Source organism: Anoplopoma fimbria, chromosome 10, assembly GCF_027596085.1.
Source record: "Anoplopoma fimbria isolate UVic2021 breed Golden Eagle Sablefish chromosome 10, Afim_UVic_2022, whole genome shotgun sequence".
Taxonomy (NCBI): domain Eukaryota; kingdom Metazoa; phylum Chordata; class Actinopteri; order Perciformes; family Anoplopomatidae; genus Anoplopoma; species Anoplopoma fimbria.
In genome coordinates this window covers 22,572,532-22,597,990 of record NC_072458.1, presented here as the reverse complement: position 1 = coordinate 22,597,990, position 25,459 = coordinate 22,572,532, and the positions used below count along the sequence as shown (strand labels likewise).

Genomic DNA, 25,459 nt, shown 5'->3' with positions numbered 1-25,459 from the left:
TCCCTCCTTCATAAACAAGCTGTTGAATCCCTCTTTAGTCTCATTTGGCTGAATTCAGGAGACGCCTGGGGGTGGAATCATAAGATTTTTTTTTCACAGCTCGTCTCTCTCTGGAAGAAGAAGCCTTTCCTTCAGTATTTCGTTGTCACCAGCTCGACCTCTGGACTGGTCTTCAGCACCATGGACAACACCTTCGACAGCCTGGACGCTGCAGGTTTCTTACAGATCTGGCAACATTTCGACGTAAACGGTAAGAAGAGTTTGTTCAGCACATAAACTGAGTAAATAATGAGATTTATTGTGCCTATAAACGTCACAAATATATAAGATAAGATAATCCTTTATTAGTCCCGCAGCAGGGGGAAATTACAGCAGCAGAGAGGATAGTGCAAACAAGAGACATAGTAAAAAACAAGTATTATAAATAAGTAATTACACAGTAAAGAATATTAAATAAGTAAAAAACTAAAATATATATACTATAACTATATAATACTACTATACTATATAACTGTGTATGAAAATAACAACACATTCATTCAGACATTTAACTGACGCTGTAATAATTGTGGTAAATTATCAGGATTATCAGAAGACAGCTGTTTAAATGCAGGTTTATACAGAACATCACGGCTCAGACGTGTCACAACATTATCAGTAGCATCTGCAGTAAACATCCAGATGCTTTACAATAGAATTAACATGTCATCAATGAAGGATTCATTTCTCCAAAGTTAAAGAACTGCAGAGTTTAGATTGTAAATTCCTAATTAAGGCGGTCATTTTTTTTAATTTTTTTTTATTTTGATTAATAAAACCCTTGAGTTAGTGGCAGAGACAATCAGGGGTTTTAAAGGAGCAGTGTGCAGGATTGAGAGGGATCTATTAACAGAAATGGAATATAATATTCATAAATATGTTTTTATTAGTGTATAATCACCCGAAAATAAAAATCATGTTTTTGTTATCTTATAAAAGGCCGTTTACATCTATAGAGGGAGTGGGTTCTCCACCAGAACGGACAAACCAGACACTGACTCTAAAAGAGAGACTTTCACGTTTGCACCTGAAGTGTCTTAAAGCTGCATTCTCTCTCCTGTCCACCAGGGGGCGACTCCTCTGGTTGTATAGAAGTCTATGAGAAAATGACTCTACTTCTCTCTTGATTTATTCCCTCAGTAAACATTGTAAACATGAGTTTATGGTCTCAATCTCTAGTTTCAAGTCTTCTTCAATACAGCATGATGTTCATTTAGTAAATGATGCTCCATTTAGAGTCAAACAGACCATAAAGCAGGGGATGCTTTAGGGCGGGGCTACACACTGATTGACAGGTTGCTGCCTCTACCAGAGCCGAATCCGGTGTCACTACGTTAGTCCTCCACAGTCCAAAAATGGTAACTTTCGTTCACTGGTTGCAGAAAACCAAAATGGCAACGGCCAAAACACCAAACTCAAGGCTTCAGAACAGCAGTCGACAAAAAAAATGGTTGATACACAGTACGTGATTTTAAAGTTACCTGAAGGCCATCGTAGTTTTCTACACGTTTGTAAAAGGGAGATATCGTGAGCAGAGGGGTATTCAATTGGTTGTATTCTGCAAACTCACCACTAGATTTCACTAAATCCTTCACACTGCTCCTTTTCACGTCCGTTTAGGGAAGTTTGTCCTTGTTCGATTTTGTGTTTGGATGATTAAGCTGTTTGGAACGAAGCACCCAATCACAAAAGACCACATTGACATGAATACATTAACAATGAATGTTTGAATATATATTCTTAACAGTATCAGAGATAATCAGTTAAAAACTCAACCATCCAGCTAAAGTGAAATATGTATTTATAGTATTTATAAATACATATACACTTACCTTTTGCATCTTAATAAACGTCTTTGAATCCAAACCCAAACCATTTTACTGAACACTCAATCTTAGTAATTTCAGTACAACTTCTTTATATTCTTGTGAGTTTGCAATTGATTTGACGCCTGGTTGTGTTTTTAGATAACGGTTACATCGAAGGGAAGGAGCTGGACGCCTTCTTCCAACACATGCTGGAAAAATTTGGGAAGAAGGTAAAGAGATCAAATCTGAGGCTGAGTTCCGAGTCAATCTGCTTTTTACCTACTTGTTGATAGAACGATTAATTGCAGCTTCTTCAGCGGAAAATAAAATAAACACCTTCGACTTTTCAGTTTCATATTTTTTTGTGAAACTTATTCTCATTGAACTAGTTTCTGTTTGCAGAAAATCAAACGGTGTGTGGCTTTAAACGTCTCATTGTCAGATCTTTATCAAAGTACGTTGCTCTCTGCCAGTGTTTCATTTAATAATAACCACCAGGGGGCACCAAAGTCAGAAAATGTCAAAAATATTCACTTTGTGGCTTTAAAAAATATAATTTTTTATTGTGTGCACCGTAGAAGTTAGTCACTACACTGATATATATTTATTTATCATTCAGTTTTTAAAATGAAATTCTGCCGGAGAGACTGAAAATCACCATAAATTCAATGTTGTTCTCAGAAGGAGGAGATAACAGAGGACAAAATCAGAAGACTGAGAGAAAGATTCATGTCTGCTTACGACACGGCAGCTGACCAACGTCTGCAGATACAAGAGGTACAAATACACCTTTTAGAGTCTAAATATACAGTATTTATAGATATGTTCAGTCTGCAATCGTAGTTATTTCTGGAGATAAATCTTAGTGCATTTAGTACAAGATAATGGATGTGATTTGAAATTGATGTATGATGTGATGAAGAAGCCTTCAGTTCCAATGTTTGTTTGTTTGTGTTTTCCAGCTGGCCATCTTGATGCTGCCAGAGGAGGAGAACTTCCTGCTTCTGTTTCGCAGAGAGACGCCTCTGGACAACAGCGTGGAGTTCATGAGGGTGAGGGTCAAAGGTCAACGTGCCGGAGCTTAAAATCAAAGCGAGATTTTAATGTAAAGCAATAGAAGACATTATGCCTTATTAACTTTACAGATCTGTCACTTACTTATCTTTTATTAAACCCTTAAAGGAATATTTCACCCCCAAGAAATGACCATTTGTGTATCAGTTACTCATCCCGTGTTACCTTGAATTCTTGAATAAAATGTTGCATGAACAAAGAATCAATAAAATTGAAAAAAAGTGTTGATTTATTAAAGTAAAAGGATGAAAAAAACTACATCAAAACATCACAAACGATCCCGCTACTCTTGCAGAATAATCAAGGTCTCATTTATCCAGTCGGTCCTCACTACTTCACAAACACATGCTAATACTAGTTTAAATACCTTTCCAAAAACAGTCTCACGCTTCTTTTTCCAGAGACTTTTCTCCCTCTTTTTTTATATTCTTTGTTCAGTGTGGAGGCTAGAGAGAAAAAAATATATATTCTTCAAGAATACTGATGAAATATTCCCTTAATTGAACCATAATACCAGATGGATGATGTGTTGGTTGATCAACCTCCAAAAACTGGTTTGATTTCCACAAAATTTTGCTGTGAATTTTCATCGCCAGAGAACAATTACTTCAAATATCATCCAAATGATCAACATTTTTGACTTGGTTGAGTATTTTTCCTGTTTGGATAATGAGCACCACCTTCAGGACAAACACCACACTTTTCAGAGAACAGGAAAGTAGAAAACTGTCAGTGTATTCATGATTTAAATATTGAAGGTTGTAATGAACATTGCTGTGGCTAGACTCAATCTGTTAGTTCCATTTATTGCATTTCTAGTGATGCGTGTCTTTACTGTGTAGATCTGGAGAAACTATGACGCGGACAGCAGCGGCTACATCTCAGCGATTGAGCTCAAGGTAACTGATGAGTTTAGCAGACTTTAGTCCTGTGGACAGGAAGACGTTTCTCTCTGGTCCTCAGGTCCATTAGATCACGGTGGATCTTGTGTTTGTGACTATTGATTTATAGACAGGACTTTAAAACACAACATGTCAGTTCAGTGGTTATTTTCACCCAAACTACGATCCTTTCCTAAACCTCACTCAGCGATTTTGTTGGCTAAACTTAACTAAGTTGTTTTCTGTGAAGATGGAAGTTTATTTTGAAAAGCCCTTATGCATGTAATAAGCTGTAATTTGACTGTGTTGCTGGATTTTCAAAGGAGAACTCAAGAAAATAGAGGAGTAACTTTTACTTTTTCATATGAACCGTTGTATGAAGACACACTTTCCATAAGTCTTTATTTCAGCAGACTTTGCCTGAAAGAAATTACCCACAATTCATAGCACCGGGATGTTAAACATGAGGTCACCAAGTGGAGGATTTAAGATGGTCCCTAATTCATCAGCCTTTATTTTAAAGGTACTACGAGGAACTTTCATTTAGTGTTGATTCTGGCGGTCCCTGTGGACAGAAGTGGTAGTGCATCCGAGCACCACAGTCTCTTTAGAAAACCTCTCATTTTACTGCAGCAGGGTCTGATAGTCCAAATGGCAGAACATCCAGCATTTCTTGTGCATTTTTAGTTCTGTCTTTTTTTGTTGTCTCTCCAGGGCTTCCTGCAGGACCTCTTCCTCCAACACAGGAAGTCCATCACCCCTGACAAACTGGAGCAGTACACCGACACCATGGTAACCAGATGTTAGTACTACTGACTTCTTCTTTTCATTGACAGAATAACACTGTTGTGATTTTTTTGTTTCCTCCTGTAGATGAAGATGTTTGACAAGAACAAGGACGGCAGACTGGACTTAAATGACCTGGCCAGGTACTGACGATCTATACATCACATTTAATTAAAATCATTCATCTCTCAAATCTGGAAATTTACTTGTTTCCTGTTCTCTGAAGAATCTTGTCCCTGAAAGAAAACTTCCTACTGAAGTTCAAAATGGACGTAAGTTTGAAGAGTTTATTCAGAAGTTTCTTAATTATATTTTTAGTTGAATTATAAAAAGTTCCTGAATATTTAACACCAGATTCTCATTGTTTCATTATTGTCTTGCTGTATTTGGTGTCAGGGTGGCAGTCAGGAGGACAGGAAGAGAGACTTTGAGAAGATATTTGCTCACTACGATGTCGTAAGTTTGAATTTAGATTTTTGTAAGTTGTCTTTCTGACCAGAGAGAGAGAGCAGGGCGATCGTATATCCTATAAAATAATGCTTTATGAATATTTCTTAATATTAAATGCTGATTCTACATTTAAAATAACTACTTTATCAATAATTAGATATCAACATGACACATTTATAGTTGAATACTAAAATTAAGACAATCATTTTTTTGGTGTTCGAAGTTTCTGAAATGTTATTTTCCAATATGCAAATGAGGATTTATCCTGTTAAATATGTGCTAATTTGCATACATTCCCAGAACAGAATCTCAAAATTTGATTGGACAGGTTTAAACTTATTGTTTTAGAAATTTAGATATATGTTTGTATCACTCCTTTAATCAGAAAATATTGTCAACAGACATGGACAAATCAATTTCCTCCATGTTTTTAGTATTAAATGTTGTATAAATCAGACTATGAATGATATCTGAACAAACCCCTCTGTAGAAACCTTCAGAATATAGAGAGGAATGAAGCTGTAAAGTTTGGTGTATGTAAGAGCTACTGAAGTGGAGATTTCTGGATCAGAGTCTGAGAAAAAACTCATTTAGAGAAAACGTCCTTTAAAGAAATGTTTAGTTAAATTACATACATGTTGAAGACTCTACAGGTGAATAGGGTAAAACAATAACTAATAGATATCAACATGAAACTTCACCAGATGATTACTGACATTAAGACAATTATTTTTTGTATTACAAGTTTTCAAAAACGTTATGTTTTAATATGCAAATGAGGCATTATATAATGGTACTATTGGTGAATTTAGGATAAATCTACAGACACAAATATACAAAAGAGCAAAATTAAAACACCTAAATGTTTATTTTGGATGTTTTTTATTTTATGGAAACAAAATAGCAAAAAAAAAAATCTTAATTGATCAGTGCATGAAACAATGTTTTGGTCTTTAGTGTCTCTCTTTAACTGAATTCGTTCAGGAAACAGAGAAGTTTATGAATAGTTTTGTTTATCATTATAGGTTATTCACTATGTGTGTGTGTGTGTGTGTGTGTGTGTGTGTGTGTGTGTGTGTGTGTGTGTGTGTGTGTGTGTGTGTGTGTGTGTGTGTGTGTGTGTGTGTGTGTGTTTGTGTGTGTGTAGAGTAAGACGGGTGCGTTGGAGGGCCCTGAGGTGGATGGATTTGTAAAGGACATGATGGAGCTGGTGAAGGTGAACAGGTTTTATCCATCACTGCCGTTACATTCATAACCTTATAAACAGAGCTGATAGAAGTTTTCATTGATTAGATATCAGTAAGTATCATTGATTTTAGATCTTCACCCGTCAGTTGTCCTCTGACCTCTCTGTTAAACCCCGTCCTCCAGCCCAGCATCACCGGCACAGACCTGGACCAGTTCAGGAAAGCCCTGATGGGTCACTGCGACATCAACGGAGACGGAAAGATCCAGAAGAACGAGCTGGCTCTCTGCCTCGGCCTCAGACTCAGCTAACAGACACATGACATCAAGTTACTTCTCCATCACTACTCTCTTCCAACTTCCTTTCTTTTCTTTCTCTTTTTTAATCTTAATGTGCATACTTTACTTTTTCCCATTCCTTCTCCCAGCCTAGTTTCTGGAAGTGTATCAGTTTGGTGTCTAAAGTCCAATTCAAGATCAGTACATCTTCTTAATTATCATATTTTTCCTGTATAGAAATTCCCAGCAGAAGTCAACATAATGTGCATTATATGTAGTTTGATTCCACCATGATTTAAATATGGATTATAAAAAAAGCTAGTTGCTGTTTTCATGATGCATGAAATGCTTATTTGTTATGTGGTAATTTATGAAACGGTGTGTGCATGACTTTATTGTGAAACCAGTTACATGAATGATTGTTAATAAAAAAATATATATAAAATCTTTGTCAGCTGGGTCTTTCTTCTCTGATATGACAATTCTGCAACAAAAACTGCATTATTTAATCACCACAGGATTCCTTAAAACAATGGCTGCCTACAGGGAAAGGAAAAGAATCAAAGGTTTTATTATATGCCTCACAAAATCATCAATAGTTATGTGAAATATTCTATTTTTAATGAGCTTTAACATGTAAAAGAAAACATGTTTTGAACCACTAGCATTTTAGTTTTTAAGTAAACGTCCAGTGTCATCTGTCAATATGAGTTAGAAAGAACAGTGTTATGCACTTCTCCCTGCAGATTAGTTAAAATAATATACTAATATGATTATATAATGTAGATCAACATCCCTTAATAATGTACACTTTTCTCAACATGACGGACATCAAGTTAGTTTTAATAAAGCTTCATAGTGTGTAGATAAAGAGCTGGAAAGCAGAAAAAACTGCTTCTTTTTCTCTGTAGTTTATAGTTCTGATTTAACTTCTGTTGTGTTTAAGTTGAGGCAGAAATCTCAGAGGTGGAAACCTCAACAAATAAAACCAAAAGTACTTTAACTTCTGTCTGTATGGTGACGTTTGTCTTGTAGGTAAAGTTTGTAATTCTGGTGAATTTAGCAGTGAAGCTGATCTACAAACTGAACCGTTCTTGGCCGACGGAACGGGAATGTAGAAATGTGTGAAATTAGCTTAATTGCAATCACCTGCCCAGGTTGTTGGAGTGGACAACCCAACCTGATTCCAATTACTTCATCAGCGTGAGACGTGATTGGTCGACTCAGGACTTGAAAAGGGGCTGCTGTCTGAGCAGAAGTCATGAAGCTGAAGCACTAGTGTCTTCATTTTGTTGGGTTCCTGCTAGGAGCGACACACTTTTCTAGCTGTTAAACCTCAACTTTGAAACCAAAATGTCTCTTGGATCTTGCGTGAGGTACGATTACTCTACTTTGTTTCAGCAGATGTATTATTCTTCTATCATGTTTTTTGTTCACTTTTATCTTCCTTTTTTTTCAGACTGCTGTTGCTCTCATTGACTTTCTGTCAGCATGCAAATGGTAAGAATTCATGCTATACAAGCTTCAGTTTCAATTTAGCAACTTCTTTACAAATCCAAACTTCTGAAATGTTTTCTATTTCTAGTACTGAGCTACAGAAGTGGAGGCTCCTATGGCGTTCAGCCTTTCTTTGATTATTCTGGAAGCTCCAGTCACAGTCGAGGTGGAAAAGTAGATAGTAACAGTCCAGAGGGAAGTGTGTCTAGCTACAGGCCTCGCTCATTGAACATTCAACAAAACTCCCAGCAGCCTCTTCAAACTAACCCAGATGGAAATGGTGTCCTCCAGACCAAAGCTGGCATGTGGGATTTGCTGTTACCCCAGAATGGAAAAAGATTTGAGTCTGGTATTGCTTCAAGTCGTGGAATTGTTATCCAATCTGCCGCCCCGTCCAGGGTTTACCAGCCCGCCGCCCCGTCCAGGGTTTACCAGCCCGCCGCCCCGTCCAGGGTTTACCAGCCCGCCGCCCCGTCCAGGGTTTACCAGCCCGCCGCCCCGTCCAGGGTTTACCAGGCCGGTGCCGCCCCGTCCAGGGTTTGACCAGCGGTGCCGCCCCGTCCAGGGTTGACCAGCCCGCCGCCCCGTCCAGGGTTTACCAGCCCGCCGCCCCGTCCAAGGTTTACCAGGCCGGTGCCGCCCCATCCAGGGTTTACCAGGCCAGTGCCGCCCCGTCCAAGGTTTACCAGCCCGCCGCCCCGTCCAAGGTTTACCAGGCCGGTGCCGCCCCGTCCAGGGTTTACCAGCCCGCCGCCCCGTCCAAGGTTTACCAGGCCGGTGCTGCCCCATCCAAGGTTTACCAGGCCGGTGCCGCCCCGTCCAGGGTTTACCAGGCCGGTGCCGCCCTATCCAAGGTTTACCAGCCCGCCGCCCCGTCCAAGGTTTACCAGGCCGGTGCTGCCCCGTCCAAGGTTTACCAGCCCGCCGCCCCGTCCAAGGTTTACCAGGCCGGTGCTGCCCCATCCAAGGTTTACCAGCCCGGTGCTGCCCCATCCAAGGTTTACCAGCCCGGTGCTGCCCCATCCAAGGTTTACCAGCCCGCCGCACCGTCCAAGGTTTACCAGGCCAGTGCCGCCCCGTCCAGGGTTTACCAGCCCGCCGCCCCGTCCAAGGTTTACCAGGCCGGTGTTGCCCCGTCCACGGTTTACCAGGCCCGTGCCGCCCCGTCCACGGTTTACCAGGCCCGTGCCGCCCCGTCCAAGGTTTACCAGGCCGGTGCCGCCCCATCCAGGGTTTACCAGGCCGGTGCCGCCCCGTCCACGGTTTACCAGGCCGGTGCCGCCCCGTCCAGGGTTTACCAGGCCGGTGCCGCCCCATCCAGGGTTTACCAGGCCGGTGCCGCCCCATCCAGGGTTTACCAGGCCGGGTGCCCCGTCCCCCAGGGTTTACCACAGGTTTACCAGCCCGCCGCCCCATCCAGGGTTTACCAGGCCGGTGCCGCCCCATCCAGGGTTTACCAGGCCGGTTTACCAGGCCGCCGCCCCGTCCACAGTTTACCAGCCCGCCGCCCCATCCAGGGTTTACCAGGCCGGTGCCACCCTGTCCAAGGTTTACCAGGCCGGTGCCGCCCCATCCAAGGTTTACCAGCCCGCGCCGCCCCGTCCAAGGTTTACCAGGCCGGTGCCGCCCCATCCAGGGTTTACCAGGCCGGTGCCGCCCCGTCCAGGCCGGTTTACCAGCCCGCCGCCCCGTCCAAGGTTTACCAGGCCGGTGCCGCCCCATCCAGGGTTTACCAGCCCGCCGCCCCGTCCACGGTTTACCAGGCCGGTGCTGCCCCTTCCAGGGTTTACCAGGCCGGTACTGCCCCTTCCAGGGTTTACCAGGCCGGTGCCGCCCCGTCCAAGGTTTACCAGGCCGGTGCCGCCCCATCCAGGGTTTACCAGCCCGTCGCCCCGTCCAAGGTTTACCAGCCCGCCGCCCTGTCCTGGTCTGGCGCCCCGTGAAAGGTTTACCAGCCCGCCGCCCTGTCCAAGCAGCCACTGCTGGATATGTACAACATATCAACATTTCAACATTGTGAAATTCAATAAAGTTCTTGAAACTGCACTCTCTGTCATTGACGTCATTTACTACTTTGAATAATATACATTTTTGCTAGTATGTAGAGGTAGATCTTTAGTATGAATTCTGACCTTTTTATTAATAAAGAGTAATATACTACACTGGTATTTTCTTTAACTAAGCAACCAATCTACTTCCTTTTTACACCGGAACCTCCATCACTACTCTCTTCCAACTTCCTTTCTTTTCTTTCTCTTTTTTTAATCTTAATGTGCATACTTTACTTTTTCCCATTCCTTCTCCCAGCCTAGTTTCTGGAAGTGTATCAGTTTGGTGTCTAAAGTCCAATTCAAGATCAGTACATCTTCTTAATTATCATATTTTTCCTGTATAGAAATTCCCAGCAGAAGTCAACATAATGTGCATTATATGTAGTTTGATTCCACCATGATTTAAATATGGATTACAAAAAAAGCTAGTTGCTGTTTTCATGATGCATGAAATGCTTATTTGTTATGTGGTAATTTATGAAACGGTGTGTGCATGACTTTATTGTGAAACCAGTTACATGAATGATTGTTAATAAAAACATATATATATAAAATCTTTGTCAGCTGGGTCTTTCTTCTCTGATATGACAATTCTGCAACAAAAACTGCATTATTTAATCACCACAGGATTCCTTAAAACAATGGCTGCCTACAGGGAAAGGAAAAGAATCAAAGGTTTTATTATATGCCTCACAAAATCATCAATAGTTATGTGAAATATTCTATTTTTAATGAGCTTTAACATGTAAAAGAAAACATGTTTTGAACCACTAGCATTTTAGTTTTTAAGTAAACGTCCAGTGTCATCTGTCAATATGAGTGAGAAAGAACAGTGTTATGCACTACTCCCTGCAGATTAGTTAAAATAATATACTAATATGATTATATAATGTAGATCAACATCCCTTAATAATGTACACTTTTCTCAACATGACGGACATCAAGTTAGTTTTAATAAAGCTTCATAGTGTGTAGATAAAGAGCTGGAAAGCAGAAAAAACTGCTTCTTTTTCTCTGTAGTTTATAGTTCTGATTTAACTTCTGTTGTGTTTAAGTTGAGGCAGAAATCTCAGAGGTGGAAACCTCAACAAATAAAACCAAAAGTACTTTAACTTCTGTCTGTATGGTGACGTTTGTCTTGTAGGTAAAGTTTGTAATTCTGGTGAATTTAGCAGTGAAGCTGATCTACAAACTGAACCGTTCTTAGCCGACGGAACGGGAATGTAGAAATGTGTGAAATTAGCTTAATTGCAATCACCTGCCCAGGTTGTTGGAGTGGACAACCCAACCTGATTCCAATTACTTCATCAGCGTGAGACGTGATTGGTCGACTCAGGACTTGAAAAGGGGCTGCTGTCTGAGCAGAAGTCATGAAGCTGAAGCACTAGTGTCTTCATTTTGTTGGGTTCCTGCTAGCAGCGACACACTTTTCTGGCTGTTAAACCTCAACTTTGAAACCAAAATGTCTCGTGGATCTTGCGTGAGGTACGATTACTCTTCTTTGTTTCAGCAGATGTGTTATTCTTCTATCATGTTTTTTGTTCACTTTTATCTTCCTTTTTTTTCAGACTGCTCTTGCTCTCATTGACTTTCTGTCAGCATGCAAATGGTAAGAATTCATGCTACACAAGCTTCAGTTTCAATTTAGCAACTTCTTTACAAACCCAAACTTCTGAAATGTTTTCTATTTCTAGTACTGAGCTACAGAAGTGGAGGCTCCTATGGCGTTCAGCCTTTCTTTGATTATTCTGGAAGCTCCAGTCACAGTCGAGGTGGAAAAGTAGATAGTAACAGTCCAGAGGGAAGTGTGTCTAGCTACAGGCCTCGCTCATTGAACATTCAACAAAACTCCCAGCAGCCTCTTCAAACTAACCCAGATGGAAATGGTGTCCTCCAGACCAAAGCTGGCATGTGGGATTTGCTGTTACCCCAGAATGGAAAAAGATTTGAGTCTGGTATTGCTTCAAGTCGTGGAATTGTTATCCAATCTGCCGCCCCGTCCAGGGTTGACCAGCCCGCTGCCCCGTCCAGGGTTTACCAGCCCGCCGCCCCGTCCAGGGTTTACCAGCCCGCCGCCCCTTCCAGGGTTTACCAGCCCGCCGCCCCTTCCAGGGTTTACCAGCCCGCCGCCCCGTCCAGGGTTGACCAGCCCGCCGCCCCGTCCAAGGTTTACCAGGCCGGTGCCGCCCCATCCAGGGTTTACCAGGCCGGTGCCGCCCCGTCCAGGGTTTACCAGCCCGGTGCCGCCCCGTCCAGGGTTTACCAGCCGCCCCGTCCAGGGCCGCCCCGCCCCCATCCAGGGTTTACCAGGCCGGTGCCGCCCCGTCCAGGGTTTACCAGCCGGTGCCGCCCCGTCCAAGGTTTACCAGGCCGGTGCCGCCCCGTCCAGGGTTTACCAGCCCGCCGCCCCGTCCAGGGTTTAGCAGGTGCGCCCCATCCAAGGTTTACCAGGCCGGTGCCGCCCCATCCAAGGTTTACCAGCCCGCCGCCCTGTCCAAGCCCGCCGCCGCCCGCCGCCCCGTCCAAGGTTTACCAGGCCGGTGCCGCCCCGTCCAAGGTTTACCAGGCCGGTGCCGCCCCGTCCAAGGTTTACCAGGCCGGTGCCGCCCCGTCCAAGGTTTACCAGGCCGGTGCCGCCCCGTCCAAGGTTTACCAGGCCGGTGCCGCCCCGTCCAGGGTTTACCAGCCGGTGCCACCCTATCCAGGTTTACCAGCCGGTGCCGCCCCGTCCAAGGTTTACCAGGCCGGTGCTGCCCCGTCCAAGGTTTACCAGGCCGGTGCTGCCCCATCCAAGGTTTACCAGCCCGCCGCCCCGTCCAAGGTTTACCAGGCCAGTGCCGAATCCAGGGTCCATCAGTTTACCAGCCCGCCGCCCCGTCCGAGGTTTACCAGGCCGGTGCCGCCCCGTCCACGGTTTACCAGGCCCGTGCCGCCCCGTCCAGGGTTTACCAGGCCCGTGCCGCCCCATCCAGGGTTTACCAGGCCGGTGCCGCCCCATCCAAGGTTTACCAGCCCGCCGCCCCGTCCAAGGTTTACCAGGCCGGTGCCGCCCCATCCAGGGTTTACCAGCCCGCCGCCCCGTCCAGGGTTTACCAGGCCGGTGCCGCCCCGTCCACAGTTTACCAGCCCGCCGCCCCATCCAGGGTTTACCAGGCCGGTGCCACCCCGTCCAAGGTTTACCAGGCCGGTGCCGCCCCATCCAAGGTTTACCAGCCAAGGTTTACCAGGCCGGTGCCGCCCCGTCCAAGGTTTACCAGGCCGGTGCCGCCCCATCCAGGGTTTACCAGGCCGGTGCCGCCCCGTCCACGGTTTACCAGCCCGCCGCCCCGTCCAAGGTTTACCAGGCCGGTGCCGCCCCGTCCAGGGTTTACCAGCCGGTGCCGCCCCATCCACGGTTTACCAGGCCGGTGCCGCCCCTTCCAGGGTTTACCAGGCCGGTGCTGCCCCTTCCAGGGTTTACCAGGCCGGTGCCGCCCCGTCCAAGGTTTACCAGGCCGGTGCCGCCCCATCCAGGGTTTACCAGCCCGTCGCCCCGTCCAAGGTTTACCAGCCCGCCGCCCTGTCCTGGTCTGGCGCCCCGTGAAAGGTTTACCAGCCAGCCGCCCTGTCCAAGCAGCCACTGCTGGATATGTACAACATATCAACATTTCAACATTGTGAAATTCAATAAAGTTCTTGAAACTGCACTCTCTGTCATTGACGTCATTTACTACTTTGAATAATATACATTTTTGCTAGTATGTAGAGGTAGATCTTTAGTATGAATTCTGACCTTTTTATTAATAAAGAGTAATATACTACACTGGTATTTTCTTTAACTAAGCAACCAATCTACTTCCTTTTTACACCGGAACCTCCATCACTACTCTCTTCCAACTTCCTTTCTTTTCTTTCTCTTTTTTAATCTTAATGTGCATACTTTACTTTTTCCCATTCCTTCTCCCAGCCTAGTTTCTGGAAGTGTATCAGTTTGGTGTCTAAAGTCCAATTCAAGATCAGTACATCTTCTTAATTATCATATTTTTCCTGTATAGAAATTCCCAGCAGAAGTCAACATAATGTGCATTATATGTAGTTTGATTCCACCATGATTTAAATATGGATTACAAAAAAAGCTAGTTGCTGTTTTCATGATGCATGAAATGCTTATTTGTTATGTGGTAATTTATGAAACGGTGTGTGCATGACTTTATTGTGAAACCAGTTACATGAATGATTGTTAATAAAAAAAATATATATAAAATCTTTGTCAGCTGGGTCTTTCTTCTCTGATATGACAATTCTGCAACAAAAACTGCATTATTTAATCACCACAGGATTCCTTAAAACAATGGCTGCCTACAGGGAAAGGAAAAGAATCAAAGGTTTTATTATATGCCTCACAAAATCATCAATAGTTATGTGAAATATTCTATTTTTAATGAGCTTTAACATGTAAAAGAAAACATGTTTTGAACCACTAGCATTTTAGTTTTTAAGTAAACGTCCAGTGTCATCTGTCAATATGAGTGAGAAAGAACAGTGTTATGCACTACTCCCTGCAGATTAGTTAAAATAATATACTAATATGATTATATAATGTAGATCAACATCCCTTAATAATGTACACTTTTCTCAACATGACGGACATCAAGTTAGTTTTAATAAAGCTTCATAGTGTGTAGATAAAGAGCTGGAAAGCAGAAAAAACTGCTTCTTTTTCTCTGTAGTTTATAGTTCTGATTTAACTTCTGTTGTGTTTAAGTTGAGGCAGAAATCTCAGAGGTGGAAACCTCAACAAATAAAACCAAAAGTACTTTAACTTCTGTCTGTATGGTGACGTTTGTCTTGTAGGTAAAGTTTGTAATTCTGGTGAATTTAGCAGTGAAGCTGATCTACAAACTGAACCGTTCTTAGCCGACGGAACGGGAATGTAGAAATGTGTGAAATTAGCTTAATTGCAATCACCTGCCCAGGTTGTTGGAGTGGACAACCCAACCTGATTCCAATTACTTCATCAGCGTGAGACGTGATTGGTCGACTCAGGACTTGAAAAGGGGCTGCTGTCTGAGCAGAAGTCATGAAGCTGAAGCACTAGTGTCTTCATTTTGTTGGGTTCCTGCTAGCAGCGACACACTTTTCTGGCTGTTAAACCTCAACTTTGAAACCAAAATGTCTCGTGGATCTTGCGTGAGGTACGATTACTCTTCTTTGTTTCAGCAGATGTGTTATTCTTCTATCATGTTTTTTGTTCACTTTTATCTTCCTTTTTTTTCAGACTGCTCTTGCTCTCATTGACTTTCTGTCAGCATGCAAATGGTAAGAATTCATGCTACACAAGCTTCAGTTTCAATTTAGCAACTTCTTTACAAACCCAAACTTCTGAAATGTTTTCTATTTCTAGTACTGAGCTACAGAAGTGGAGGCTCCTATGGCGTTCAGCCTTTCTTTGATTATTCTGGAAGCTCCAGTCACAGTCGAGGTGGAAAAGTAGATAGTAACAGTCCAGAGGGAAGTGTGTCTAGCTACAGGCCTCGCTCATTGAACATTCAACAAAACTCCCAGCAGCCTCTTCAAACTAACCCAGATGGAAATGGTGTCCTCCAGACCAAAGCTGGCATGTGGGATTTGCTGTTACCCCAGAATGGAAAAAGATTTGAGTCTGGTATTGCTTCAAGTCGTGGAATTGTTATCCAATCTGCCGCCCCGTCCAGGGTTGACCAGCCCGCTGCCCCGTCCAGGGTTTACCAGCCCGCCGCCCCGTCCAGGGTTTACCAGCCCGCCGCCCCTTCCAGGGTTTACCAGCCCGCCGCCCCTTCCAGGGTTTACCAGGCCGGCCGCCGCCCCGTCCAGGGTTGACCAGCCCGCCGCCCCGTCCAGGTTTACCAGGCCGGTGCCGCCCCATCCAGGGTTTACCAGGCCGGTGCCGCCCCGTCCAGGGTTTACCAGCCGGCCGCCGCCCCGTCCAGGGTTTACCAGCCCGCCGCCCCGTCCAGGGTTTACCAGCCCGCCGCCCCATCCAGGGTTTACCAGGCCGGTGCCGCCGCCCCATCCAGGGTTTACCAGCCCCGTGCCGCCCCGTCCAAGGTTTACCAGGCCGGTGCCGCCCCCCCGTCCAGGGTTTACCAGCCCGCCGCCCCGTCCAGGGTTTACCAGCCCGCTGCCCCATCCAAGGTTTACCAGGCCGGTGCCGCCCCCATCCAAGGTTTACCAGCCCGCCGCCCTGTCCAAGGTTTACCAGGCCGGTGCCGCCCCGTCCAAGGTTTACCAGGCCGGTGCCGCCCCGTCCAAGGTTTACCAGGCCGGTGCCGCCCCGTCCAAGGTTTACCAGGCCGGTGCCGCCCGTCCAAGGTTTACCAGGCCGGTGCCGCCCCGTCCAGGGTTTACCAGGCCGGTGCCACCCTATCCAAGGTTTACCAGCCCGCCGCCCCGTCCAAGGTTTACCAGGCCGGTGCTGCCCCGTCCAAGGTTTACCAGGCCGGTGCTGCCCCATCCAAGGTTTACCAGCCCGCCGCCCCGTCCAAGGTTTACCAGGCCAGTGCCGCCCCGTCCAGGGTTTAGGCCAGCCCGCCGCCCCGTCCGAGGTTTACCAGGCCGGTGCCGCCCCGTCCACGGTTTACCAGGCCCCCAGGGTTTACCAGGCCGCGCCCCGTCCACGGTTTACCAGGCCCGTGCCGCCCCATCCAGGGTTTACCAGGCCGGTGCCGCCCCATCCAAGGTTTACCAGCCCGCCGCCCCGTCCAAGGGTTTACCAGGCCGGTGCCGCCCCATCCAGGGTTTACCAGGCCCGCCGCCCCGTCCAGGGTTTACCAGGCCGGTGCCGCCCCGTCCACAGTTTACCAGCCCGCCGCCCCATCCAGGGTTTACCAGGCCGGTGCCGCCCCGTCCAAGGTTTACCAGGCCGGTGCCGCCCCATCCAAGGTTTACCAGCCCGCCGCCCCGTCCAAGGTTTACCAGGCCGGTGCCGCCCCATCCAGGGTTTACCAGGCCGGTCCAGGGTTTACCAGGCCGGTGCCGCCCCGTCCACGGTTTACCAGCCCGCCGCCGGTTTACCAGGCCGGTGCCGCCCCGTCCAAGGTTTACCAGCCCGCCGCCCCGTCCAGGTTTACCAGGCCGGTGCCGCCCCATCCAGGGTTTACCAGGCCCGCCGCCCCGTCCACGGTTTACCAGGCCGGTGCTGCCCCATCCAGGGTTTACCAGGCCGGTGCCGCCCCGTCCAAGGTTTACCAGGCCGGTGCCGGTGCCGCCCCATCCAGGGTTTACCAGCCCGCCGCCCCGTCCAAGGTTTACCAGCCCGCCGCCCTGTCCAGGTCTGGCGCCCCGTGAAAGGTTTACCAGCCAGCCGCCCTGTCCAAGCAGCCACTGCTGGATGTGTACAACATATCAACATTTCAACATTGTGAAATTCAATAAAGTTCTTGAAACTGCACTCTCTGTCATTGACGTCATTTACTACTTTGAATAATATACATTTTTGCTAGTATGTAGAGGTAGATCTTTAGTATGAATTCTGACCTTTTTATTAATAAAGAGTAATATACTACACTGGTATTTTCTTTAACTAAGCAACCAATCTACTTCCTTTTTACACCGGAACCTCCATCACTACTCTCTTCCAACTTCCTTTCTTTTCTTTCTCTTTTTTAATCTTAATGTGCATACTTTACTTTTTCCCATTCCTTCTCCCAGCCTAGTTTCTGGAAGTGTATCAGTTTGGTGTCTAAACTCCAATTCAAGATCAGTACATCTTCTTAATTATCATATTTTTCCTGTATAGAAATTCCCAGCAGAAGTCAACATAATGTGCATTATATGTAGTTTGATTCCACCATGATTTAAATATGGATTACAAAAAAAGCTAGTTGCTGTTTTCATGATGCATGAAATGCTTATTTGTTATGTGGTAATTTATGAAACGGTGTGTGCATGACTTTATTGTGAAACCAGTTACATGAATGATTGTTAATAAAAAAATATATATAAAATCTTTGTCAGCTGGGTCTTTCTTCTCTGATATGACAATTCTGCAACAAAAACTGCATTATTTAATCACCACAGGATTCCTTAAAACAATGGCTGCCTACAGGGAAAGGAAAAGAATCAAAGGTTTTATTATATGCCTCACAAAATCATCAATAGTTATGTGAAATATTCTATTTTTAATGAGCTTTAACATGTAAAAGAAAACATGTTTTGAACCACTAGCATTTTAGTTTTTAAGTAAACGTCCAGTGTCATCTGTCAATGAGTGAGAAAGAACAGTGTTATGCACTACTCCCTGCAGATTAGTTAAAATAATATACTAATATGATTATATAATGTAGATCAACATCCCTTAATAATGTACACTTTTCTCAACATGACGGACATCAAGTTAGTTTTAATAAAGCTTCATAGTGTGTAGATAAAGAGCTGGAAAGCAGAAAAAACTGCTTCTTTTTCTCTGTAGTTTATAGTTCTGATTTAACTTCTGTTGTGTTTAAGTTGAGGCAGAAATCTCAGAGGTGGAAACCTCAACAAATAAAACCAAAAGTACTTTAACTTCTGTCTGTATGGTGACGTTTGTCTTGTAGGTAAAGTTTGTAATTCTGGTGAATTTAGCAGTGAAGCTGATCTACAAACTGAACCGTTCTTAGCCGACGGAACGGGAATGTAGAAATGTGTGAAATTAGCTTAATTGCAATCACCTGCCCAGGTTGTTGGAGTGGACAACCCAACCTGATTCCAATTACTTCATCAGCGTGAGACGTGATTGGTCGACTCAGGACTTGAAAAGGGGCTGCTGTCTGAGCAGAAGTCATGAAGCTGAAGCACTAGTGTCTTCATTTTGTTGGGTTCCTGCTAGCAGCGACACACTTTTCTGGCTGTTAAACCTCAACTTTGAAACCAAAATGTCTCGTGGATCTTGCGTGAGGTACGATTACTCTTCTTTGTTTCAGCAGATGTGTTATTCTTCTATCATGTTTTTTGTTCACTTTTATCTTCCTTTTTTTTTCAGACTGATCTTGCTCTCATTGACTTTCTGTCAGCATGCAAATGGTAAGAATTCATGCTACACAAGCTTCAGTTTCAATTTAGCAACTTCTTTACAAATCCAAACTTCTGAAATGTTTTCTATTTCTAGTACTGAGCTACAGAAGTGGAGGCTCCTATGGCGTTCAGCCTTTCTTTGATTATTCTGGAAGCTCCAGTCACAGTCGAGGTGGAAAAGTAGATAGTAACAGTCCAGAGGGAAGTGTGTCTAGCTACAGGCCTCGCTCATTGAACATTCAACAAAACTCCCAGAAGCCTCTTCAAACTAACCCAGATGGAAATGGTGTGCTCCAGACCAAAGCTGGCATGTGGGATTTGCTGTTACCCCAGAATGGAAAAAGATTTGAGTCTGGTATTGCTTCAAGTCGTGGAATTGTTATCCAATCTGCCGCCCCGTCCAGGGTTGACCAGCCCGCTGCCCCGTCCAGGGTTTACCAGCCCCCGCCCCGCCCCGTCCAGGGTTTACCAGCCCGCCGCCCCCCCGTCCAGGGTTTGACCAGCCCGCCGCCCCGTCCAGGGTTTACCAGCCCGCCGCCCCGTCCAGGGTTTACCAGCCCGCCGCCCCGTCCAGGGTTTACCAGCCCGCCGCCCCGTCCAGGGTTTACCAGGCCGGTGCCCCGTCCAAGGTTTACCAGGCCGGTGCCGCCCCATCCAGGGTTTACCAGGCCGGTGCCGCCCCGTCCAGGGTTTACCAGCCCGGTGCCGCCCCGTCCAAGGTTTACCAGCCGCCCCCCAGGGTTTCCAGCCCGCCGCCCCGGTTTACCAGGCCGGTGCCGCCCCATCCAAGGTTTACCAGCCCGCCGCCCCGTCCAAGGTTTACCAGGCCGGTGCCGCCCCGTCCAGGGTTTACCAGCCCGCCGCCCCGTCCAAGGTTTACCAGGCCGGTGCCGCCCCATCCAGGTTTACCAGGCCGGTGCCGCCCAAGGTTTACCAGGCCGGTGCCCCCGTCCAAGGTTTACCAGCCCGCCGGCCGGTTTACCAGGCCGCCCCCGTCCAAGGTTTACCAGGCCGGTGCCGCCCCGTCCAAGGTTTACCAGGCCGGTGCCGCCAACATCCAAGGTTTACCAGCCCCGTCCAAGGTTTACCAGGCCGGTGCCGCCCGTCCAGGGTTTACCAGCCCGGTGCCGCCCCGTCCAGGGTTTACCAGGCCGGTGCCGCCCCGTCCAAGGTTTACCAGGCCGGTGCCGCCCCGTCCGCCCCATCCAGGTTTACCAGCCCGCCGCCCCGGGTTTACCAGGCCGGTGCCGCCCCGTCCAGGGTTTACCAGCCCGCCGCCCCGTCCAGGGTTTACCAGGCCGGTGCCGCCCCAGGTTTACCAGCCCGCGCCCCGTCCAAGGTTTACCAGGCCGGTGCCGCCCCGTCCAAGGTTTACCAGGCCCGCCGCCCCGTCCAGGTTTACCAGGCCGGTGCCGCCCCGTCCAGCTGGGTTTACCAGCCCGCCGCCCCGTCCAGGTTTACCAGGCCGGTGCCGCCCCGTCCAGGGTTTACCAGGCCGGTGCCGCCCGTCCCCGTCCAGGGTTTACCAGGCCGGTGCCGCCCCATCCAGGGTTTACCAGGCCGGTGCCGCCCCGTCCAGGTTTACCAGCCCGCCGGTCCGGTTTACCAGGCCGGTGCCGCCCCGTCCCAGGCCGGTGCCGCCCGTCCAAGGTTTACCAGGCCGGTGCCGCCCCATCCAGGGTTTACCAGGCCCAGGCCGGTGCCGCCCCGTCCAGGGTTTACCAGGCCAGGGTGCCGCCCATCCAAGGTTTACCAGCCCGCCGCCCCATCCAGGGTTTACCAGGCCGGTGCCGCCCCGTCCAGGTTTACCAGCCCGCCGCCCCATCCAGGGTTTACCAGGCCGGTGCCGCCCCGTCCAGCCCGCCGCCCCGTCCAAGGTTTACCAGGCCGGTGGTTTACCAGGCCAGGGTGCCGCCCCGTCCAAGGTTTACCAGCCCGCCGCCCCGTCCGTTTCCAGGCCGGTGCCGTCCAGGTTTACCAGGCCGGTGCCGCCCCGTCCAGGTTTACCAGCCCGCCGCCCCGTCCACGGTTTACCAGGCCGGTGCCGCCCCATCCAGGGTTTACCAGGCCGGTGCCGCCCCGTCCAGGGTTTACCAGGCCGGTGCCGCCCCGTCCAAGGTTTACCAGGCCGGTGCCGCCCCATCCAGGGTTTACCAGCGCCGCCCGTCCAAGGTTTACCCGGTGCCCCCCATCCAGGGTTTACCAGCCCGCCGCCCCGTCCAAGGTTTACCAGCCCGCCGCCCTGTCCAGGTCTGGCGCCCCGTGAAAGGTTTACCAGCCCGCCGCCCTGTCCAAGCAGCCACTGCTGGATGTGTACAACATTTCAACATTGTGAAATTCAATAAAGTTCTTGAAACTGCACTCTCTGTCATTGACGTCATTTACTACTTTGAATAATATACATTTTTGCTAGTATGTAGAGGTAGATCTTTAGTATGAATCCTGACCTTTTTATTAATAAAGAGTAATATACTACACTGGTATTTTCTTTAACTAAGCAACCAATCTACTTCCTTTTTACACCGGAACCTGCATGCCCAGTGTACGTGAACTGTCATGTGATTAAATTCATTTTCTGGCCTGCTTGTTTGGAAGGAAATCGTATCTAAAACAAGGCTGAAACGCCCGTGTGGCCGTAGATCGTTTTCCTCTTAAAACCCTGTTTCAAAAAGGAAGCCAATAAGTGCGGATGTAGCCTTAAGTCATTGAATGAGAGTTTAAAAATGTAGTTGTCAGATTCATGCTATTTATGGGTTACTAATGCTAAGTTCTCATTGCCTGTGAGACAAAAACAGAGCTTTCTAATGTGTTTAAAAATCACTTAAACTTTAAACTGAAGTATCGAAATTCATGCTTTTACCCAGCTGCAGAAATAAAGTGCCGTATTCGGAACTAAATCAACTGGAGATGGAGGCAGTTTGCCAAGCAGGTGGTCGATCTCAGGAAAATTACAGAGGACGTGCATCAAGAGTGAAACCAGTCTGCTGAATCTGCCACGAGCTGCTTTGCAGTCCTGCAAACAGCTGTTATAACGGCCAGTGACCACGTTTTAAGGTCTAAAGTGTGAGCTTTTGGAGGTTTGTGAGATTGTTTGTTTGAATGCTTGATGCATGAAAGTACACAAGGGCACAGAAATGACTGCAAAATTCACACTTCTTTCTGTTTTGTTTTCCCTCCTTTTCTTTTTCTGACTCTTTTAGATTCAAACTTTAGGCGCCAGGACTTCAGATCCTAATATCAAAAACTGGTTAAGTGTCATTGAATGCATGGTAAATGTATTGTTTATATATGGAAAATAAGATATTTTTAAGTGAGTTTAAAGAACACAGCAAAAAAAACAGTTTTAAAGAAAGATAATGTATTCTTTTTTTCTTACAATTTTATAATATTGTATATGTTTTTATATTTTTTCTTCCTGTCTGCAATGTTCTTACATTTGAATGCTTTTATCTCTGATCAGAAGCTCCTTTCAAACTACACCAGCAGGCGGGTGAGTAAATGATAGAGAACCGTCTCGCTACGACTTCTACCTTATTTTTCTTCATGCTGTTTGAAATGTGAACTTTTGTTTCTTTGTCTGGGGAAAGATGTGAATGTAAAAAAAAAAAAAAAAAAAGCATGACTCTGTTCATGCAGAGGTCATGAAATACCTTCTGAAGTGAATTTGGTGTGAATCCAGAGCTTCTCCTCTTCTCACTTCCCTCCCACGTCTTTCTCCCCCTTCTCCCCCTCTCTCTCTGATAGCTGTTATTAGTTGAGTCCTCTCCTGTTTTGGGGGAGATAATGACACGGAGTGCTGTGTGTGTGTGTGTGTGTGTGTGTGTGTGTGTGTGTGTGTGTGTGTGTGTGTGTGTGTGTGTGTGTGTGTGTGTGTGTGTGTGTGTGTGTGTGTGTGTGTGTGTGTGTGTGTGTGTGTGTGTGTGTGTGTGTGTGTGTGTGTGTGTGTGTGTGTGTGTGTGTGTGTGTGTGTGTGTGTGTGTGTGTGTGTGTGTGTGTGTGTGTGTGTGTGTGTGTGTGTGTGTGTGTGTGTGTGTGTGTGTGTGTGTGTGTGTGTGCCCCCTGTCATTATGCAGAGACTCTGTGTGGTTAAAATGACACAGCTTCGACTGTTTGAAACTCAGCCAGCTTCACCATCTGATCCCAGATCTTCCTCCGCTGGCCTCGGACCAGCCACCGGAACTCCGGTTTAGGGCCAAACGTCTGCAGGTTTCCCCTCTCAGCAGCAGTGGAAACTCTTTGGCACATGGTCGTTCTGCTACTGCTGCAGAGGGACACCAGAGTCTGAGTGATTCTGCATTCTAACAGAATCTTCTTTCTTTGATTTGATGTTTGAAATCATCAAAGAGCTTAACAAATTCTTGATTTAGTGTATGAGCTTACAAAGAACTGAACCAAACACAACGTCCAACATTTCGAGAGCATTTTGTTTCCTTTAGTTTGATGGATGACAGAAGAAGAAGAGAGGACCGTTTGGGTTTTATGACACTAATGAGTATATCAAATATTATTAATTATCTCCGTTTGTGGAAACTAGTATAACTCAGTCCTCAGTTTTTTGCTTCCTTTTGATTTGCTCACTGATTTACACAAAAAGACTACGTACAATAAACATCACAGAAGGAATGTGTGACCATTGTTTCTGCTAGTTAGGGTAAAGGTTAGATTAGAAGTTTAACCCAAAGAGTGAAATAAGTTGTACACCCTGGGGAATAAGAGACCAACCATGAAGGTCTTTGGAATCAAGCTTTATAAATTCAGTTAATTTAGTTCAGAGAAAGATTCACTGACTACGTTTTACCACTAGGTGTCCTCCCACTAACATGAAAATCATCATGAAAGGGATTATCGAAAGGGTCTACTGGGTGAGAGATACAAAAAAAGATGCAAACAGCTAAAAGAGACACAAAACTTCTACAAAGAGATGTAGAACAATGGAAAAGAAACAAAAAATAACCAAAAAGAGACACAAAACAACTACAAAGATATATAAAACAAACAAAAAAACATGCAAAACAGCAAAAAGAGACACAAAACGACTACAAAAAGATGCAGAACAACCAAAATAAAACACAAAACAGCTACAAATAGATTAAAAGTAAAGAAAGAGACACAAAACAGGCTAAAGCAACGAATAACGACAACAAAGACAACAAAAAACAAATAAAAAGAGACACAAAATGACCAGACATGTGTCTCTTTGAATCTGTGGCTCTTGTTCTTATGAAGAAGACTGAACTTCAGACTGAAACTTTCATCAGCTAATAATCTAATTTAACATACTAGAAAACAACTAAATATGTACTTCTACTGTCTTCTTTCATTGGTTTTTAGGCTCATGAATGTGGAGACTTTTATATATATATATATATATATATATATATATATATATGTGTGTGTGTGTGTGTGTGTGTGTGTGTGTGTATCGAAAAAAAACCACATAATGGAGGGGTGATTAAATGTCCTCAGTTCACAGTTTTGACCTTTAACATTTGTTATTTACCTTTAGGAGTTGGTAGTTTTCTTCTGTTTTATCCTCTTCTCGTCTTCAACTTGATCTTGATCTTTTCCCAAACAGTTCAGAGAAATACTCACTAGGTGGCGATGTAGTTTTAAATATCTATCACACAGTAAGGGGATGCTGGGAAATCACACAGTAAAGGCCTTTTATTTAAACTGGGAAACAAGGACTTTCAATAATGAATCATCTTCATCCCAACATGGGAAAATATGGGACTTTTCCTTCTACATGCATGTGCCGGAAATCCTGCTTCTCCAATCCTGTGAAAGTATACAAATCTAAAATATCCAGAAAAACATCCAAACTTTATCTTTTCCAAATTAAAAAACTAATTAAAAACAAATTATACATCTCACAGTTTCACTCAGTTTGTAATAATGTACTTTTAAAGGGTAAAGTTGAATGTCAACAAGGCAGTGAAGCATTTATTTCCCCTTTAATTCCTAAAAAATACCGTTTTACAGATCAATGAATTTTATTTTATTTCATGTGTATTTTATAATTTTTCTTTCCAATTATATACTTATTTTATAATGTTTTCCATTATATTTATCTTTTAAATATATAAAAAAAAAACGTAAAGAAAGTACATTGTTACAGAATATGCAGAAAAGAAGACAAGAAAGATATATCACTGAACCATTAACTTATCTAACATTATAATTTTGGTCCTTTCTATGATACACAACACTTATGTTTTAATTCATTTTTCCTATATATTCATCATGACATTTTTCATTATTCAATTTCTAAAACATGTATGATCTTTTCCTTCCTAATATAATTAATATTTCTTATTATTGTATTTCTCTCTCTTACATATTTTTTTATTTCATGTGTATTTTATAATTTTTCTTTCCAATTATATACTTATTTTATAAT

The 25,459-nt window shown here is 45.4% G+C and overlaps 3 protein-coding genes across 4 annotated transcripts; all 3 read left to right on the top strand.

Annotated features, from left to right (window-relative positions):
- Window positions 1–180: 180 nt before the first annotated feature.
- On the top strand, window positions 181–6,535 carry LOC129096929 (secretagogin-like). 2 transcript variants are annotated; one of them, XM_054605627.1, is made up of 11 exons: window positions 181–250; window positions 2,007–2,077; window positions 2,532–2,624; window positions 2,810–2,899; window positions 3,764–3,820; window positions 4,517–4,594; window positions 4,676–4,731; window positions 4,815–4,860; window positions 4,985–5,044; window positions 6,186–6,254; window positions 6,410–6,535. In XM_054605627.1, the coding sequence occupies exons 1-11, from the start codon at window positions 181–183 to the stop codon at window positions 6,533–6,535; spliced, it is 816 nt and encodes a 271-aa protein (XP_054461602.1). The 2 variants fall into 2 exon arrangements, with proteins under 2 accessions (XP_054461602.1, XP_054461601.1); XM_054605626.1 differs by having other exon boundaries at window positions 2,529–2,624.
- A 1,458-nt stretch (window positions 6,536–7,993) lies between these two features.
- LOC129097720 (translation initiation factor IF-2-like) lies at window positions 7,994–10,311 on the top strand. Its single transcript, XM_054606624.1, has 5 exons — window positions 7,994–8,002; window positions 8,536–8,763; window positions 8,794–8,978; window positions 9,156–9,304; window positions 10,307–10,311. Exons 1-5 carry the CDS (start codon window positions 7,994–7,996, stop codon window positions 10,309–10,311), a joined length of 576 nt encoding a protein of 191 aa, XP_054462599.1.
- An 8,505-nt stretch (window positions 10,312–18,816) lies between these two features.
- On the top strand, window positions 18,817–23,361 carry LOC129097719 (uncharacterized). Its single transcript, XM_054606623.1, has 4 exons — window positions 18,817–18,943; window positions 19,028–19,068; window positions 19,154–19,580; window positions 23,160–23,361. The coding sequence occupies exons 1-4, from the start codon at window positions 18,921–18,923 to the stop codon at window positions 23,359–23,361; spliced, it is 693 nt and encodes a 230-aa protein (XP_054462598.1). The 5' UTR covers window positions 18,817–18,920.
- The last annotated feature ends 2,098 nt before the right edge of the window (window positions 23,362–25,459 follow it).